The following is a 17837-nucleotide window of genomic DNA, read 5'->3' as shown; positions in this document are numbered from 1 at the left end:
CTTGGAAGACTGGGATTCAGTTGGTGTCCTGATAGAACTTGCTTGCTCTCATAGGTGTGTGCTGCTCTGTACTGCTTGAAAGGGGTTCTGGTGGCCCAGTGGCTAAAAGTTTGGTTGCTAACTGAAAGCTGGGTGACTCAAACCCACCAACTGCTCTGTGGAAGAAAGACATGATAGTCTGCTTCCATAAATAGGACAGCCTTGGGACTCAGTGGGGCAGTTCTATGCTGCCCTGTAGCGTGGCCATGAGACCAGAGTTGACGCAAAGACAACGGGTCTGGCTTGGTTTGGGGCCTGCCTGATAACATATGTTCCTCCCTCTTGTGGTTATTTGTGACTTTTTTCTTGGTCTCCAAAATTACTCAGGAATAATATCAAGACACAAATCTCCCCCATTTTCCCTGCAGTCCCCTCAGAGTGCCACTCACCACAAGATCTGTGTGGAGGCCTACTACCTTTTCGCTCTCCCATCATCATCACTTCCCTTTCCTGGCTGGAACTTTGAGCAAGGCTGGCCAAGAGTCAAAGAAGAAAAGAAGCCATAACCCTTCCCTTCCAGGACCATGGATAGGAGCCAGGGGTCTACAGGAGAGCCCTTCTCTCATTAAGTCAGCTGCACTGTGCCCAGCCCATGGGGCTCCAGGAGTTCAGAGTTCAGGCTGGGACCCTCTGCTGACTCCTCTGCACCATTCAGCCCACCCTTCTCTGCTTCTACATTCAACCTTCTGGGCAGGGAGGCCTCATCTATCCTGAGGAGCTTTCTGCGAACTCTAGGCAGTCACGTCTGCTGTTGCCGCTGTCCCCCACCTCCTTCCCCCCACCCCAGTATACTCCATGGCTGCTAAGGCTCAACACAGTTCCCCCTTCCTAAGGAGACCTCGTTTCCACAGTTGACACCATGGTGCCCCTGTATTGATAGCCCATTGAACGTGTCTCTAGCAGGTGAGCAGGAAGGAGCTGATGCATAGAACCAGATCTCCATCTTCAACTAGAAGTCTCGCCCATGAGCCATCTGACGCGACTTTAACCCAAACACAGAAGCCATAGTGAAGACCTGAGCCGCGCAATGGGAGATCAGGGTGCGCTGCTCATCCCGTTAGGTGCCTTTCCGCATCAAATGCCCACGGACGCTCTCCTGACGTCCCGCAGAGCCACCGCAGGTTCAGAGGGCTTGGGCAGTGAAGCCAGAATCATGCAGCTGGCAAGTGGCAGCCCTGGAAAGCAGCCTAGCTCTCTTGAGATGCAAGACCCTTTAAGAACTCACTGCCCCTGGGTGGATTCTGACTCGTAGTGATCCTACAGGGCTGAATAGAACTGCACCCCCCCGGGGGGGGTTCCGAGACTGTAAATCTTTATGGGAGGAGAAAGCCTCATCTTCTCTTGTGGAGTGACTGGTGATTTCGAACTGCTGACATTGAGGTTAGAAGCCACTGCGAATCTTTAACCTCCTCACAAACGGGCTGATTTCACTTTCTTTCCTGGGTTATTGCCTGGGAGAGCAATGTTGTTTCGTGGCATGATACAGTTGAGTGTCCCGGAGCTGCCATGGCAGAGAAGTCCCTGGCTCAGGGCCGGCTCCCTGGGCCTCTGGGTCGGCCCCTCCGTCGGGGGAGGGTTGCCTCTGGGGAAGCTGGAGAGCAGGGTTATGGCTCTGCTTCTGGGTTGGGGCCAGCTCTGGGCCAAGGACAGGGAGGCAGGGCAAGCACTTCAGAGGAGGACTCCACATTGTCACCTTTGTTTCCCATGCTGGCGGAGCGCCTTTTCCCTGCGTCTGGGACAGTTGGACATTTTCTGACGAGGCTGCAGACGTCCTCATGTCCGCACTGCTCTGGACTCTCTGTGAGGAGCGTGTCCGCCCCAAGCCTCCCCGTCCTGTCCCCGCTAGGCTGAAGAGGGGGTGGAAAGGAACGGGGCTTTTCGTTTCCCAGGCCCACAGTTCTCAATCAAGGAGGAGTTCTCCCCTAACAGGAGGTGGGGCCATGTCTGGAGATAATTTTGACGGTCACAAGTGGTGGGGAGGCCAGGATGCAGTGGACGTCCCACGTCCTAGCAGGACAGTCTCCACAAGAAAGAATCAACCTGGACCAGAGTGTCGCCAGCACTGACCTTGGTAAACCCTGCCTTATGCCTCACCCGCTGGCGTGCGCAGAGTGAAATGATGTAATCATAGCCCCTTACTTTGGGAGCAGTCGGGCTCTGTCTTGGTGTGGGTGGTGGTGCTGCTGTTTGACCTTCAGGACTGGGCCGAGAGGAGCTCGTGCTGATTGGCGAGAACCGGGTAGTGGAGGGAGGCGCTGAACAGTCCCTGGGCTGAGCGTTGCAGCACACTGGGAAGAAGGCTCTTTGAAAATGCTGCCATTTCAAGTTAGTCACTTTGATAAGTGATCATTGAATTTCTGCCGGCAGTTGTTTTTTCTTTAATAGGTGTGTGTGTTGTTTTCACAGGGATGTAGATATGTCTGAGCATTGGGATTCCAAAGTGACTGATGGAAAAGTAATGAATCTGAACAACAGCATAGACAAGCTGTTGCTTTGGGACAAATGAAACCCCTGCGTGTTCCGTGTCAGTGCACAGGTCATGTGATGGCCCTAGCCAGGGAGGCTGACTTGCAGGACAGGGGCGTGTGCTTAGGACCTAGTGGGCACCAGAACCCTTACCTCTGGAGAAATCACCGTGGAGTCTGATCTGCTGCCTCTCTAGAAAAGGCTGGAGCATAGGGACTGCAAGTAGGGACAGTCATTTAGATGACTGGGATGGGGTGGAGGGGGTTCAGAAGCACTGGGCAGGCAGCTGCTTCGTGGGGGGGTGGCCGTGAGGACCATCCATCCTGCTGGCTATGAGCGCTTGTTGCTGTCACTTGCTGAGGATAAATGCTTGTTGAGGATGTTGCTGACACCATGTCACAAACCCGCTTTGCTTCTGCGTATCCAGAGGGCCGTGAGTCTTCTCAGCAGGGTGTTTTGATTATTATTTTCTCATGGCTACTGGAATCATCAGTTTCCTCTTCTCACATGGAGGGGCTGAAGACGCCGCCCCAGATGGTGACTCGTGTCTAGCGGGTGAAGGGGTCTCAGTGACGTGTCCTCCTAAATGAAGATCGTGGCATCCCTAGCAGCAGCTCTTATTTCCATCGAGAGCTGGTCACCACCATCTTCACATAGGCGGGGCCGTCACCTGCTCGGGAGTCAGCCAAGCATAGGACTCTGGAGAAGTGTGGAGTGAACCCTACTCCCCGGAACCTGAGGGTCTTTATGTTGACCTGGCAATGACAGTGTTTCAGACATCTTTCCAGGGGGGCCACCAGAAAGGGAGCTCTGAAACAGCTGGGTGCGTCACCATGTTGCCGAAAGCCTCTCGGCGCCATCTGAATGACCCCCGGAGATGGCTCGGGCTCCACGAGGTCCTTGGTAATCTGGCCCCCAGAGTAGCCTCAGGACAGCTTCACTGAAGCGCTTCCCGAACACACACCGTTCCCTCTGCCCGGGATGTCCTCTCGTTCTGTCTTCCTCCCTCCGCTCTCTGCTTTCCCCCACGCTTCACTCTCGGCACCTGGGAGCTTCTGGCCTGTGCTGCGTGTCTAGAGCCATCCACTCACGGAAGCAGCCCTCCTCAGGGACAGGCGTGGGCTCGTCCCTCTCCAGGACCTCACCAGAAAAGGACTGGGGTGAGAGATGCTAACATGCGCTCCTGCTTGGTAAAGTGGAGGCACGGTGAAGAGAGAGGCCGTCAGTAAGGTGGGCTGGCACCGTGGCTGCAACAACAGACGCCGGGCACAGGACCCATTGTGAGGATGGCACGGGACTGCACCAGGTTTCGTTCTGTGGTGCCGAGGGTCACTTCGGGCCGGATCGGCCTTAATCGCCCCTGTCAACAACCACGGACCTTCGCATGAGCATCCGCGTGTGACGTGACATGTTGGGAGCTTCAACCCCCGTTTTCACGGAATCCTCACAACCCTGAGAGACGAGGGCTGTTTTTCCTGTTTGCAGACAAAGACATTGAGCGTACCCAACTCTCTGTCGCCCCCCAGTCGGCATGTGCTGGGCATCTCCATAGACTGGCCACGGTTCTCAGGCTGCTCTGTATTAAGTCCTATCACGCTCACAACAGTTCCGAGGTGGTGGGTCCGCTTATTGGTTCCATATCAGACGAGGAAACTGAGATTGAGAGTGACCCAAGGTCGTAGAGTTTGTAAGTGGAGACCCCAGACTCTGGGCTCAGGAAGACAGGATTTGAGCCTAAATGCGTGCAGGAGAGCTGACCACCTTGAAGAAAGGTACTGAGAGGCTCCTGGGGTCAGAGCGGGCCCAGGAGCATCCTGTCAGGGTCTTGGGAACCTGGCTTCTGGGGGGCGGGGGGGAGCAATTCTTCTGTTTAAACTGTGTGCCTGTCATTGCAATGGTGCCTTCTTCTTGTCTTGGGCCCTGATGGCCGGTCCTCGGGTCAGGTGAGCCCAGTGTCTCTGCTGCTGACTCCGCTCCCTTCTGTTGCAGGCCACTGCCAAGGGGACGGCTACCGCGTCGGCTTTGGCCAGTGTGCCGGGAAGGTGCTGCCCGCCTTCGCGTCCGCGTGAGGCTCTCTTGGCAATCCTGGAAATGAAAGCCCGAGCTCTCCGGTAACTGGGCTCCTTTTGTGGCTCCCGGCCTGCTCTCCATCCAGTAATAAACAGTGCTCTGTGTCCCTGCACTAGGCCCTGCCCTGTCCCAAGTGCACCAACAGCCTCTGGTGTGTTTTATGCATGCGTGTGTAAATTGTGATGAATATAGACACATACATGTATATGTGTGTGTGTGTGTATACACACACGGGCTCCCCAAAACACCCTGGATTTCTTTTTCAAAGCTATGTACAGAATTTTCTTTTCTACAAAACAACCTTATCAACTTCAAAGAATGCTCCATTACGTTCATACATTTGTCAAATCTGCGATTCCATTCTTGGAAACATTTTTCACACTCATCTGTTTGTATGGCTGACAGCACCTCCCTCGTTTGAACTTCACCTCTTCTACATCATCCAATCACTGTCCTTTCTATCCCTCTGCGTTCACAGAAACAGAAAGAAGTCGCATAGAGGGAGGTCAGGTGAGTAAGTTGCATGGCGCAAGCGAGGCATGCTGTTTATTTGCCAAAAACTGGCGCACTGAGATGGCTGTGTGAGCAGGCATGTTGTCATGGTGGCAAAAACTAGTCCCCCGTCTGCCACAAATCAGGCCTTATTTTTTTTTTTTTGGGGTCACAAACTGTTATGCAATCTTATTATAACCTGTAAATAGAAGCTTGGTTAACAGTCTGGCCTGGTGTAATGAACTCCAAATATACTACATATTCATCTGCTCGGGAAGTTGACGGATGTTCAGAATGAGGTTTGTCATCAAGCGACATTTCACCTTATTTGAAATGAGAAAAGCACTCATACACTTGAGTTTTCCCCTAGCACTGTCCTTGTAAGCTGGGTTCAACATCGCAACAGTTTCTGTGGCCTTTTTCGTGAGCAGGAAACAAAATTTCACAGCTGCATGCTGTTCTCTTACATCAGTCATTGCAAAAATCAAGGTTCATGGAAAACTGCTTTCACAAAAAAATTCACTTTTTTTGGTGAGAGAACCTTCAGGCAATGTCAGTGGGTGCACTAACTCAAAGCAAATTGCTTGGTGCTCACTTGCCTAGCAGGGCTTTTATCTGGTGTGTTTTTTCAGGGGGGCTGTACCCCTTCATATACATAATCAGAAGAATAGCCATTTCAGCATTTCCCTCACATACAGTTCAGTGACGAGTGACATTCACTGTGCTGTACAACCGTCCCCCGATCTGTTTCCCATCACCCTGAACAGAAGCTGAGGGCCCTTCAGAAATGTCTCCCCCTTTTTTCTCCCTCCCACTCCTCTCTCACTACCTACTGCAGACAGGCAGCCTCAGGTGGACCGGGGTCCTAAGTGGCCACAGGGGAGCAGGTATTCAGGGACCCCTCTTGGGCTTGATGGCCGCAACCTGTGAGGATGAGGGAGCGTGCAGAGCCCGGGCACCGGCCCGTAGGATTTATTCACTTGGTACATTTGTAGTGAGTGCCAGGCCCTGTGCAGGCACAGGAGCTGCAGCGGTGGACAGAATGCCTCACCCCTGCCCTTACGACGTTGACATTCTAGTGACGGAGCGGCACCATGGACAGGCAAGGAGGACAGCTGTAGAGTGGTGGTGTCGTTTGTGCCTGCTGCGTTCTGACTCAGGCCACCCTGTGCGTACAAAGTTCTCTTGCTCCCTAGGGTCTCCTAGGCTGTGGCCTTTCCGAAGCAGACCACCAACACTGTCTTCCAAGGCGCTCCGCAGTGGGCGCTGACCACCGACCCTTATTCCTGAGGTCAAGTGCTTAAGTGTTTGCATCACCTGGGGGTTCCTAGTATGGTGGTGGGGGTCTATGCCGTAGAGTTAACCCTATCTAGAACAGAGCAGAGCTGCCCCTGGCCTGTGACTCCCCTGAGGCTAACTGCTACATCTTTCTCGGCAGAGCAGCTGGTAGGTCCAAAGCACCCACTTTCTGCTAGCACCTAAGCATTTCACCACCACCACCACCAGGGGTCCCTCCTAAGGTTGGTTTCTCATGCTGGCGAGGAGCTCAGGGGGCACTGGGGCCTGTGGGGGCCAGTGTTACTAGAGTGATCACAGAAGACCGCAGTGCCTTACGGCTGGGGCCTCTCTGCCCGAGCCCTGGAGGAAACAAGAGAAGAAGGCAGCTGGATCTCTGGGGGCAGAGGAACCAGCCACGGTAGTGCCGGGGATGGAATAAGCTGTCCTCATGAGGCATGTCCAGCAGGCTGGCATTTCTTGCGCGCCTAAAACAGTCTGGAGCTGGTGTGGCAGCCCCATCGTGTTAGCAAGGACCCTGACACCATCTGCTTTCTGTCCTTGGCACAAGGTTTGGTCCTTTGGGCCACCTCCTGGTCCAAAATGGCTGCTGAAGCTCCAGCCAGTCCACCTTGCAAAAAGAGAAAGTCGAGAAGTGGGGGGTGGGGGGGCACCGAAGGACTGACAAGGCAGGAGGGGCTCTCCAAACCGCACTGGGTCCCTTGGTACAGCCTTCCCAGGAGCGCCATGCACTCTGCTCTCTGTTTCAGTGTGCGATATTTCACTGGCAGGAACAACACCACACCTCCCTGCAAGGGAAGTCGGGGATGCAGTGGGTGGTTTAGCTGCGGGACACTTGGCTCGCCTAGGAAAACCCAGAGTTTGGTTGCTGAAGAAGATGGGTGAAGCGCCTGGAAGGGCACAGTAGTCTACCCCACACCCGGAGGAAACCGGTGCTGAGGTTTGCGCTTCTCCAGCTGACTTCATGGCATAGAGTTGCACCCTGGGGCCATGGTTTTCAGTGCTTCCCTGATTTCATTGTTAATGTTGTGTAAACCCAAGACATGGGCCAGGGTCTCCTGGACTCCTGCTGGCTAGATCAGATCTTTTCCATTTGCAAAAATCAACGCTTCTGCCAGGAGCTTGTATCCCTTGGACTCAGAGGACATTCTGCTCTGTTTCGTGCTTGGAAATGGCTCGTTTAGCTCTTGCCTGGCTTCTGCCTATGTGAGTCTGCTTTTCCTTGAAGTCCTCTAATAGGTATGGCTGCAAGGCTGGTGCATGTAGCACAGTTCTTGCTCAGAGGGTCCCTGGCTCATGAGCACAGGCCACTTCATGTTGATCCACTTGGCCTGGCTGGCACCAGAGATTGCCATTGTTGATGGTTAGGATCATACTCTTAAATCCCCTCACTGTGCATGTAATGCCCTGAAAAGGGGAGGTGATTTTGGGGGAAACCTGCTGGCCCGGGCCTGGAGTCTGCAATGCGTACAGAGCAGGCAGATCCAGGAAAGCTCCAGTACTGGGATCATGCCAGGAAGCAAAATGAGATGGCTAGATCCGCAGCTGCTGGTGAGCTGACTCCTTGTGGTCGACAGAACGGGACGTGGCCTGGTCCTGCCTGCCATCCTCACACTGGCTTCGTGTTCTGGTCCATGACTGTGGTTGGTGTGCCAACCAGCACTTCGAGGGTCTTCCTCGCCCTCCCTGGCCCCCGACTTCCCTGGCCCCCAACTTCCTCCGAGATGTCCAACTCAAGGGATTTTGTTTTATTTTCAATTTTTTATCATGAACTTTAAAAACTGTATTGTGAATTAGGTGGTTTACAGAGTAGATAATCAGGTCTTCATTCCATACTCCATGCAATTTTGTGTCAACCCATGCACTGCCATCGCCTCAGCGTACCAGCTCCACTTCCTCCCTGTGCTTCCTGCCCGTCCACCTCCTTTCCTAACCCTCTGACCTTTGACCTTGGGTAAATGCTGCGCTGCCTTGTTGGCATCTCTAAAGCAAGTCAGCTGATCCATTGTGAGTCCTGTGGCAATCTGGGGGGAAATCGATCACTAGGCCTTTTGTGCTAGTCTGTCTTAGTCTGGAAGCTTCACTGAAACCTGTCCGCCACTGCTGTCCCTGCTGACATGTGAAATCCCAGCCGCAGAGCTTCCAGCAGCACACACGCCACCACCATGTGACACACTGAAGGACAGGTGGCGGAGGAAAGCAAAGTCATGGATGGTAAGGTAGGGCCCAGGCCACGCTTACGCAGCCGTTAGCAACAGGAGCCGCTTTGTTTCGGAGTGTGGGCTTCAGAGATGCCCGTTGCCAGCCCCAGATGATACAGGAGTCTAGTGGTCTTTATGATAATGATACGAAATAGATAAACACGACTTTCGTGGCTAGTTGATCTTCTAACAATGGCATCTAAAGAACTAGAGGGATTTTGACAAGGCGATTGGCGCTTATAGAGGTGGCGATGAGCATCTCAAGGCTGGATAGCCAAACAAACATTGCCACTTTATCTTCTGCTTCCTTTCTTTCCCGCTTTTATCCGGTGTAACCACTGCCCATGTGTGGACCTCACTGGACTAGGACGTGTTGGGAAACACAATCTAGTGCACACTCCCCGATCAAGAGGAGCAAGACCTGAAGTGTTCCTGGCACGATGGGTGCTGCAGGGACTTCCACTGCAGGGTAGCAGTGGGTGCCCCATGTCCTGGTGGCACTTCACTGCCCTGGCACAAGGGGGCAGAGCCATTGGCCTTCCCCGCTGCAGAGGACAGTGAGGAAGGAGGAGCTTCATTGCTTCCAACAGGGAGCATCCTCCTTCCCCTGAACCCTCTCTCTCGCACCAGTTGGCTCACCACCGTGATACCTGTTGCGCAGGTAGACCCATTCCTCTGAACAACTCCAGAGAAACGAATGCAGCAGAACTGCTTTCCATGCCCACCCGCCTCTGTCTGCCTTTTCCACAGTAGCTTCAGGGCTGAGAGAGTGTTTCTCACCACTGCCCTGCGCCCCGGAGATGGACTAAGTTTGGAGGCTGACTTCCAGAGTCTGGTTGGGTTTTCTGCTCATAGAGACTAAAGAGGACCAGGGCCAATCTGAGTTCAAGAATCTACTGATTGCACTCCTAGAAACAGAAGCATCAGGTCCTTTCTTGATGGGGACTGTGTGTTGTATCTGTGCCCACCTCTCCAGAGATAATGGGGTCCGTGGGTCCCTCCTCCAGGAGAAGCTGAAAGCCCCTTGAGGGCGCTCTTCTGTGGTTCATGGTCTTCGAGGTCTCTGGAGAGACACAGCTTGTGAGACACGCGGGCAAGACAAAGAGACTTGCTCCCAGGGTGCAGTTCCTATGTGCACAAGTTTATTCCACACGGTGCTGCCGTCATCCGTGGTGGGTGACTGCAGACACGGTCTTTCAACAATACCCTTGGCTTAGTCTCCTTGGGGTCCCTGCAGAAGAAAGGGACCACTCAAGACAGTGGCTTCCAAGGGGATCTACTGGGCCAGTTCAATTCAAGGCAAGAGGCCAGCTGAGAAAGTTATGAGGACAGTTTTACCCCCAAAAAGGGTCATCTTGGTAGACTTTCTCAAAGGTCAATCCCAGGGGGCTTTTACTGATGAGGGTTAAGAACACTGAAAATGGCATTAGTGAGAAAAGGCCAGGGAAGTTGAAGTGAGGGTGTTTTTCCCATTGTGAGAATGCACCCGTGGCTTCTTCCAAGAGTAGTATGGGCTGTCCGATACGAATTTCATGAGGAAGCCCTATCCCGGCCACCATACAGTGCTCAACATCCCCTCCACACTTCTTTTTGTTCCCTAAATTTAAAAAAAAAATCAACAAGCTGAGTTCCTCGAGAATGTCCAAACTGCCATTTTGATGCGGCCTGAGTCGGAGAGTGCAGAATTCTTGGGGGAAGGGTTAGCGAGGTGGAAACACCAACTTCACAAGTCTACAGACCTAGCTGAAGGAGCTATCAAGAAACAGCAGTTTCACGTTTCTATGTTTTACTTGAAAAGATTTCTATGATCTTGTAGCAATACTGTTGATGTATCCTTGTGTGCATGTGTGCGCGCGCACATGTGCATGTGCGTGTGTGTGCGTGCATGTGTGCGTGTGTGCGTGTGTGTGTGTTCTGTGCCGTCAAGTTATTTCACCTCATACTGGCCCATGTGACAGCGGCTGTCATCTTGACTGGAGCAGAGAATCACCCACCTGGTGGTTAGGAATCCAAAGCTGAGCCTGCAGCACCACCTAGCTGTTTTGTTTTTTCCAGGGGCGGTGGGGAGGGGGTGGAGGGTGGAGGGGGACAGGGAAGCATTGGCTAGTTGCTTTTCTGTGTTTCAGCCTAAAGGACATCGTCTCCATCCCGTGGTCCCTCCTAGTTATGTGTATTAGGCAAATAAATATTTCTTTTATTTGAAAAAGACTAGAGCTTAGCCAGAGTGTCCCTCTCCTGAGTACAGAAGGCCCTCCTGTGACCATTTCCAAATATTCCAAGTTAGAACTCTGGCCAACTACTGGAGCAACAATGAACCATTGGGCTGCAAACCAAAAGATGAGCATTTTGAGCCCACCCAGCAGTCTCGCAGGACCAAGATTTGGGGTCTGCCCCCCGCAAAGGTCCCAGCCTAGAACCCGGCCACAAGCCGCTCATCCAACAGCAACGACGATGACATTGGGGCCGCACTGGGATCTGTGGCAGGAAGAACAGTGAGAGCCCCTGGAGTCATGCGTCCTCTGCCCACCAGGTGACTTCACAGTCTGTCCTGCCCTGTGTGTCCCCTGGGTGACTGACAGCTGAGGATGGCATCGCTCTCTTCCCTGCCCGCTGGCTTCTGGTCGAGCTCGGGCAATGGAGGCACAGGCAGCAGAAGGCGGGAGGAGGAAGCTGGGGGTATTTGCTCTCCTGCTGAATTCCCTGCCAAGCCCTGATTTTGGCAGCACCTGTGTCCTGCACCTCTGGCCCCCAGCTCCAATGGGCAGCATGGCCACAGCTCTTGCTGGATTCTGAGCAAGGAGTGGTCATGTCTTACTGTTCTTAGTCCTAGGCTACTCACTGTTCCTTAGCTTAATCCTACTCTTCGTTCGTTCTCTGCCATTGAGTCAATACTGATTCATAGCGACCCCATAGGACAGGGTAGAACTGCCCTGTGGGTTTGGAGAATGCAATTCTTTACGGGAGTAGGAAGCCCCTTCTTTCCCTCTTGGAGCAGCTGGAAATTTGAACAGCTGACCTTGCAGTTAGCAGCTCAATGTGTAACCACTGCACCACCAATCAGAACCAAACTCACTGCCATTAAATCGATGCTGACTCATAGCGACCCTGTGGGACAGGGTAAACCTAACCACTGTGAGTTTCTGGACTAACTCTTTTATTTATTTAACTTAAAAGATCATTTTGTTGGGGGCTCTTACAGCTCTTATAACAATCCATACATCAATTGTATCAAGCATATTTGTACATATGTTGCCACCGTTATTTTCTAAACATTTATTTTCTATTTGAGCCCTTGATATCAGTTCCTCTTTTTTCAAGACTAACCCTCTACAGGAGTAGAAAGCCGCTTTCTCTTGCGGAGCAGCTGGTGGTTTCAAACCGCTGACTAGGCAGATCATAGCCCAACACGCAACCACTACACCACCAGCACGCCTCGATCCTGCCCACAGTCCTAAAAATTGTCCGAGTTCAATCCTCTTCCGTCAGTACTTTGAGTGTTCAGTCCATTTCCTGCGGAATCAAAGTTATTGGTACAATCTGTGGCGGTCATATAAGCATACCTCCTTTTACTGTACTTCGCAGAGACTGCGTTATTTTTCATAAGAGGAAGGCATGTGGCAATCCTGTTTTGAGCAAGTCTATGGGCTCTGTTCTCCCACCCCCCAACGCAGCATGTCTCTGTATTACATTCTGGTAGTTCAAATGTTATTATTTTATATCTGCTTAGGTGCTCTGAGCTCAGTCGTCTTTGTTGTGACTCATTTTGGGATGCCACAATGTATGGTGGATATATATATATATATATATATATATATATATATATCCATCCAAGATGTGAACTTAATCCAAAATGTGCTATGTTTCCCTCCCCCATTTCGCTCCTTCTCTTTGGGTCTCTCTTTCCCTGAGCCCCTACGACATGAACTGAGGTTGGTTAACAACCCTGCAGTGGCGTTCAAGAGTTCACGTGAAAGGAAAAGTCGACCAATGCAACAGACTTCATTGTTGTCTCGTAAGACATTGCCACAGCCACTTCAAACGTGAGCAAGTGCCACCTGGATGGATGAGCGGCCATCAACAGGGAGGCCAGGCCCTCCACCAGCAAGATTCTCCCTCACGGAAGGCTCAGATGATGACTGGGATTTTTTCTTTATAAGCAATAAAGTATTTTCTAAGGAAGGTATGTACATTGTGGCCTAATAGACCCAATGCTGTCCAGTCAGTTCCAATTCATAACACCCCACTAGGATGGAGTAGAACTGCTCCATAGCATCGGATGGGCTTGAACTGCTCACCTTCCCATTCTCACCATAACACAACCCACTGTACCGCCGGGGCTCTTTTAATAGACGACAGTGTAAACATGAGTTATACACACTGTGAAACTAACAATAAATTGTGTAACACACTTATTGCAATGTTCACATTACCAGGCTGATCTGCCACTGAACTCATAATATCTGCAAGGTGTTGCTACATTGCAGGTACTTGGAATCGGTACCAGTAGCAGCATTGGATGGAGTGCAGGTTGAGAGTGAGGCAGAGGGAAGACGAGAGTCATTGCCACTTTGTTGCAATGAGAACACTGGCCATGACAAAGATGGTAGGATAGGCTGACTGCTCAAGATTGCCCTGAAGCATTTACCTAAGAGAAAGATAGGCTCAAACCCTTGAATGCATAACTCAGGTAACAGGTGGAGAGCCAGATGTACTTATTATGCAGCTGTAAAGAGCTCCTTGACTTCATTTAGCTGGAAGACACATGACTAAGGAACTGGACCAGTGTCTGAAGTGGGCAATCCTTAAAAGAGTGAGTCTCAGAAACTCACATCAGTAGCTCCACCCTGTCCTACAGGGTCCTTAAGAGCCAGGTTCAACGAGATGCCAGTGAGTTTGGTTTGGTCTTTGGCTTAGGCCTCATGCTGAGTAAGGACAGTGATTAAGACGGACTCTGCGGGTTCAGATAGGGACATCGGCAGACCCCGATGCAACTGAGTGACATCCCTAGGGCTGGTGTCACCCAGTGATAATCCATGCCCCACCCCAGGGACCATGGAGGACCCTTAGGCAGGTTTAGTATCCATTTAAATCATATAATAATATGTGATAAATATAGTTATGTTTTATGTAGTATTCCTTAGATTAAAGAAATATTGGCAACAACATCGTTTTGTAAACTCTTTCTACATTGGTTGCAACATAATTAGTTATATTATTGGTAACCAAGTGGAGCCTTTTTTTTGCTTCTTTCAAACTATTTTATTAGGAGCTAATCCCGACCTCACACCATTCCACAGTAAAATCACATCAAGCAGTGTTGTGCAATCACTACCACAGGAAGACCTTTTTAAATGTTTCTCTTTTCCTTTAATTACTTCATTCCCCCAAAAGTTATCAGTAGGGGTTATTGATAGAGGTTCCCAAATAGTAATGGCCAAAATAAATCTCACTACCATGGAGTCGATCCCAGCTCATCCCTATTGGATAAGGTTTCCGGAGGCTGTCAGTTTTTACAGAAGACTGCCTCGTCCTGCTCTCAGAGAGTGGCCGGTGAGATAGAACTGCTGACTTTCCAATTAGCAGCACTCCATTCAACTCACCATGTCACCAAGGCCCAGTTACCACCACACTGAAGTGAGAATGCCAGAAAGTTCGACAAAATCCATGGCTCTACAAACATGAGCAGCCTCCTTGCTTTTTCATGGCATGTACTAATCTGCCTTTGTGGACGAGTGTTATTGAAAGTTCTTCCCTATCACCAGCCCCCACTGTTTCTGTCAAAGGTGTCCAGTCACTTAAAAATTTAATCTGTACATGTCAATGATTCATGTACTACTGTCTAAAGCAGGGTATACTAGCACAATTTCATTCATTTGCCTAATAGTGTTTTAAATTCTATACCATTGGCTAAATCAATGGCACTATCAATAGAATTACCTTATGCCCCAGGGAGATGATTTATAATAGGCTCTCTCATAAAATGATAATGACGTCTCTCAAGTGAAGCAGATATAGATAGATATATGAATAGATTTGGCCTCACATTTAATTCTAGCTCCAGGCTAAGAACGATTATTTCTATGTCATGGCCTTCCTCGTGAAGAGATCACTGAAGATATAGATGCTCCAGCAAAGCATGGTGAAGCAACCAGATGGTCCTTGGCTCTCAGAAAGAAAAGGGTCTGGGGTCAAAAGTTTATCTTTAAACAAGCAGCCAGTTAAGTAAGGCAATAACTAAGTCCACCTGGAACAACTATAGCAGCCTGTGTGATTCAAGGATTGTAAATAATAAAATCCAACTCCAGAGGAGGGAATGACAGCAGAACTTAAATTGTGAACACCTGGCTTGCAGAAGGCTATGGCTGACAGTAGAAGCCCAAACCCATTTGCAGGTCCCCACATGGACTAAACCTCTTGCGCACACCTTTGACCACCGTCAAGGGCTGTGAGAATCCTTGCCATCAGACAGAGCGTTGCAAAGTTGACGGTGGCCGATGTGATCAGGTTGAAAGGTGATCACCCTTTTGACCCATTCTAAAGTGGTTTCCATTTTTAATATCTTCTATTGCCGTTTTCTTTGTGGTTTTTGTTTTGTCATTGTTGTTGGTTTTTGTCTTGTTTGTTTGCTTCCTGATTGTGTTTTGCATGATTTTCTGTACATGAAATCCAAGATAGGTGGGTCTACAGAGACAGTAACTGGATTGAAAACTGCCTCGGAGCACGGCAGCGGAGGGTGTGTGGAAATGGGGAGTTAACGACAACGAGTGTGAGAAGAAAATGTTGTGAAATTGTGATGATGGTCACGCAGCTCTTAATATAATTGAAAGATTAAATTGTATGTCATGTAAAGTATATGCCAATAAAAATAACAAAAACAGCAGCAGCAACAAAAATAGGGTGTGCTTCGATTGGGAGATGAAAACATGTGCCGCAAAGTGTTAATGTAACTGAGCTCTGAGCAGAGCACATTAAGAAGTCCAAACGGTAACTTAGCGTAAAGTCTTAGCCTGGTAAGTGTACTGATACGTGTAAGCTGGGCTTATGAAAAAAAAAGTTTAGTTGCTATACCTTCAAGGATGATTTTATTATTCAAGATAATGCACTTTTGCTGAAACAAAAATGTCATAGACGATCACTTTGGTATCATTACCTCTGAGGGTGTCACCTGGTGTGGTCTGATGCCATTGGCCTGAAAACTTTGATTTCTCAACTTTCCGGGAACTTTCCTTGCCCGTGAAGAGTCCCTCCACATCTGCTTGGGGGGAAACCAAAGCGAGGCCAGCAGCCTCCAGGTCAGTTCCTCTTCATGACGACCCCAGGTGTGTCAGTGCAAAATTATGCTTTGTGGGGTTTCCAGAAACTGATTTTTCAGAAGTACATTGCCAGTTCTTTCTTCTGCGGTGCCTCCCGGTGGACTTGGACTTTGACGTTTCTGTTAACAGCCAGGCTGAGGCACATGAACTGTTAGCTCCACCCAAGGATCCCTGTCTTAGAGAACCAGGCTTCTTTGGAATACCATCTTTTTTCTAGCAATGGCACCAGGGGTGATTCCGGGATCTACCTTCTCACACACACCCTTCCTGCATCTGGGACCATAACTTGAGTCAGATCTCAGAATTGGCCGGAAGTGCAAGATCCTTAGCACAAACATGGAAAGCGTGGAAGAATCCTGCCAAATTTTTGGCAGCAAGATTCTAGAGAACATACCCAGGACTTGATTCCAATAAATTAAGACCCAAGAAGACAATGTATCCAATGGGAGCAGGCTGACTTGACTGATGTGCGTGCATGCACACACATTTCTGCATATGCGTTTAATATGCGTTGGCTTGAGCAGCTGGGAGTGGCAGTCTCAGTGTTCTAAGTCCACGCGGGTCTGCACTTAGTGGCCCACAGTCAATGAGGTTGAGATGCTGGCTCTGCCCTGGGGCAGGGTAGTAGGAGTCTGAAGGTTTAGGGAGATGGGAACATCTCTGGAGGGCCCAGCGGTCCACCCTATTGTCATGATACAAACTAAAGGGGTCCAGCTTTCATTCTTGAAAATCTAACCTTTACAGGTTAGAGAGAGGCGGAGATGCCGCCATGAGTATTTGGTTCCCAGGTTTTAGTAGCCACGATGTAAGACCTGACAGCTATATTTGGGCTCAGTAAGATAGACTTCCCTTCACTAACGCTGCTCTGTTTTCTATCACTTTTGGGTACACAACTTGCTAATGGATGGGGCCAGTGCTAATCTGGTGTGGTTCTATTTTTTCAAGAGTAGATAGTGATCGACAAGCTGATGCCTTGGTAGCAGGTTAATGACCTTGGACTCCTTCCACCAATGGAGACAGTGGACATATTGTGAACATGGATTTGCGCCTCCCCTTCTTCCCATTTGCATCACCATTTGTGGGGCTTCACATACCTCTCATATTTCACAAATATGATCTTCAACTAAGGGACTCTTTTTGTGAAAGGCAGACAGTGCTTGGTTCATGCCCAGGGAATTCAGTTTTCCCATATGCCTCATCACCAGAAACAGTTGGTCTGACCAAAAGTCAGACCAATAGAAAGCTCAGGGATGCTGGCAGACCTACAGGTTAGATAGTATTTTATCTTAAATCTGAGGCCAACTTATGTTGCCATGTCCCCGTATCCAGAAAACACTTGTCTGAGAACCAAGGGATGGAGCTAAGAAGGCTTCGCCTCCCTTTTGCAACACCTAATCAGTCAGTTATGGGATTTTCCTGGCCTTGTAACCTTGGGCTTAGTGGCTTTCTAGTGACCAAGAAGAAAGGGTTCTACCTGGAAAATGGTTCTGGGTCTGTTAAATTGGAACCTGGGATTTCTCATATTAAACGAGTAGATCTCAAGGTGTCACTCTTGCCAGAGAGATTTATCCAAGTGACTACAGGTAATTAGATTTGCTGTCCCACAACGGATACAAAGACTCTCTCCGGATTTACTGGGCGACCTCTTGTCACTCTGTATTCTGCAGTCGCACGATGCAGGCCTGGGGAGGCATGAATTTAGGTTGTGACAAGCTCTCTGAGGTGCTGATGTTTTCTTTCCTTGGACCATCATTTGGGTAATCTTTCCCTGGGGACGCTCTCCCCGGAGAGCTCCAGCACGTTGCCTGGTGAGGACACCCTGGGCCATTCATTGTCTGTGTGGGTCACAGCAACTGTGGGGACCAAGAACCTGGGTCTTCTGTGAGTGATTATTTGGGTTATTATTGTAACAGATAAATTACTCTGACAGCCAAGGACTGGCAGAGAGAAGGACCATGGA

General features: G+C 50.1%; 1 protein-coding gene across 1 annotated transcript in view; it reads left to right on the top strand.

Moving 5' to 3' along the window:
* Window positions 1-4794, top strand: part of FAH (fumarylacetoacetate hydrolase) — a 47942-nt gene extending 43148 nt beyond the window's left edge. The window contains exon 14 of the mRNA XM_075535341.1: window positions 4495-4794. Coding sequence (XP_075391456.1) covers window positions 4495-4574 — 80 coding nt within the window. The 3' untranslated portion in view covers window positions 4575-4794. The remainder of the gene's footprint in view (window positions 1-4494) is intronic.
* Window positions 4795-17837: the final 13043 nt, after the last annotated feature.

This window comes from Tenrec ecaudatus, chromosome 17 (genome assembly GCF_050624435.1).
Source record: "Tenrec ecaudatus isolate mTenEca1 chromosome 17, mTenEca1.hap1, whole genome shotgun sequence".
In the NCBI taxonomy this organism is placed as follows: domain Eukaryota; kingdom Metazoa; phylum Chordata; class Mammalia; order Afrosoricida; family Tenrecidae; genus Tenrec; species Tenrec ecaudatus.
The sequence above is the reverse complement of the archived record's forward strand: the minus strand, read 5'-3'. Positions and strand labels throughout refer to the sequence as shown.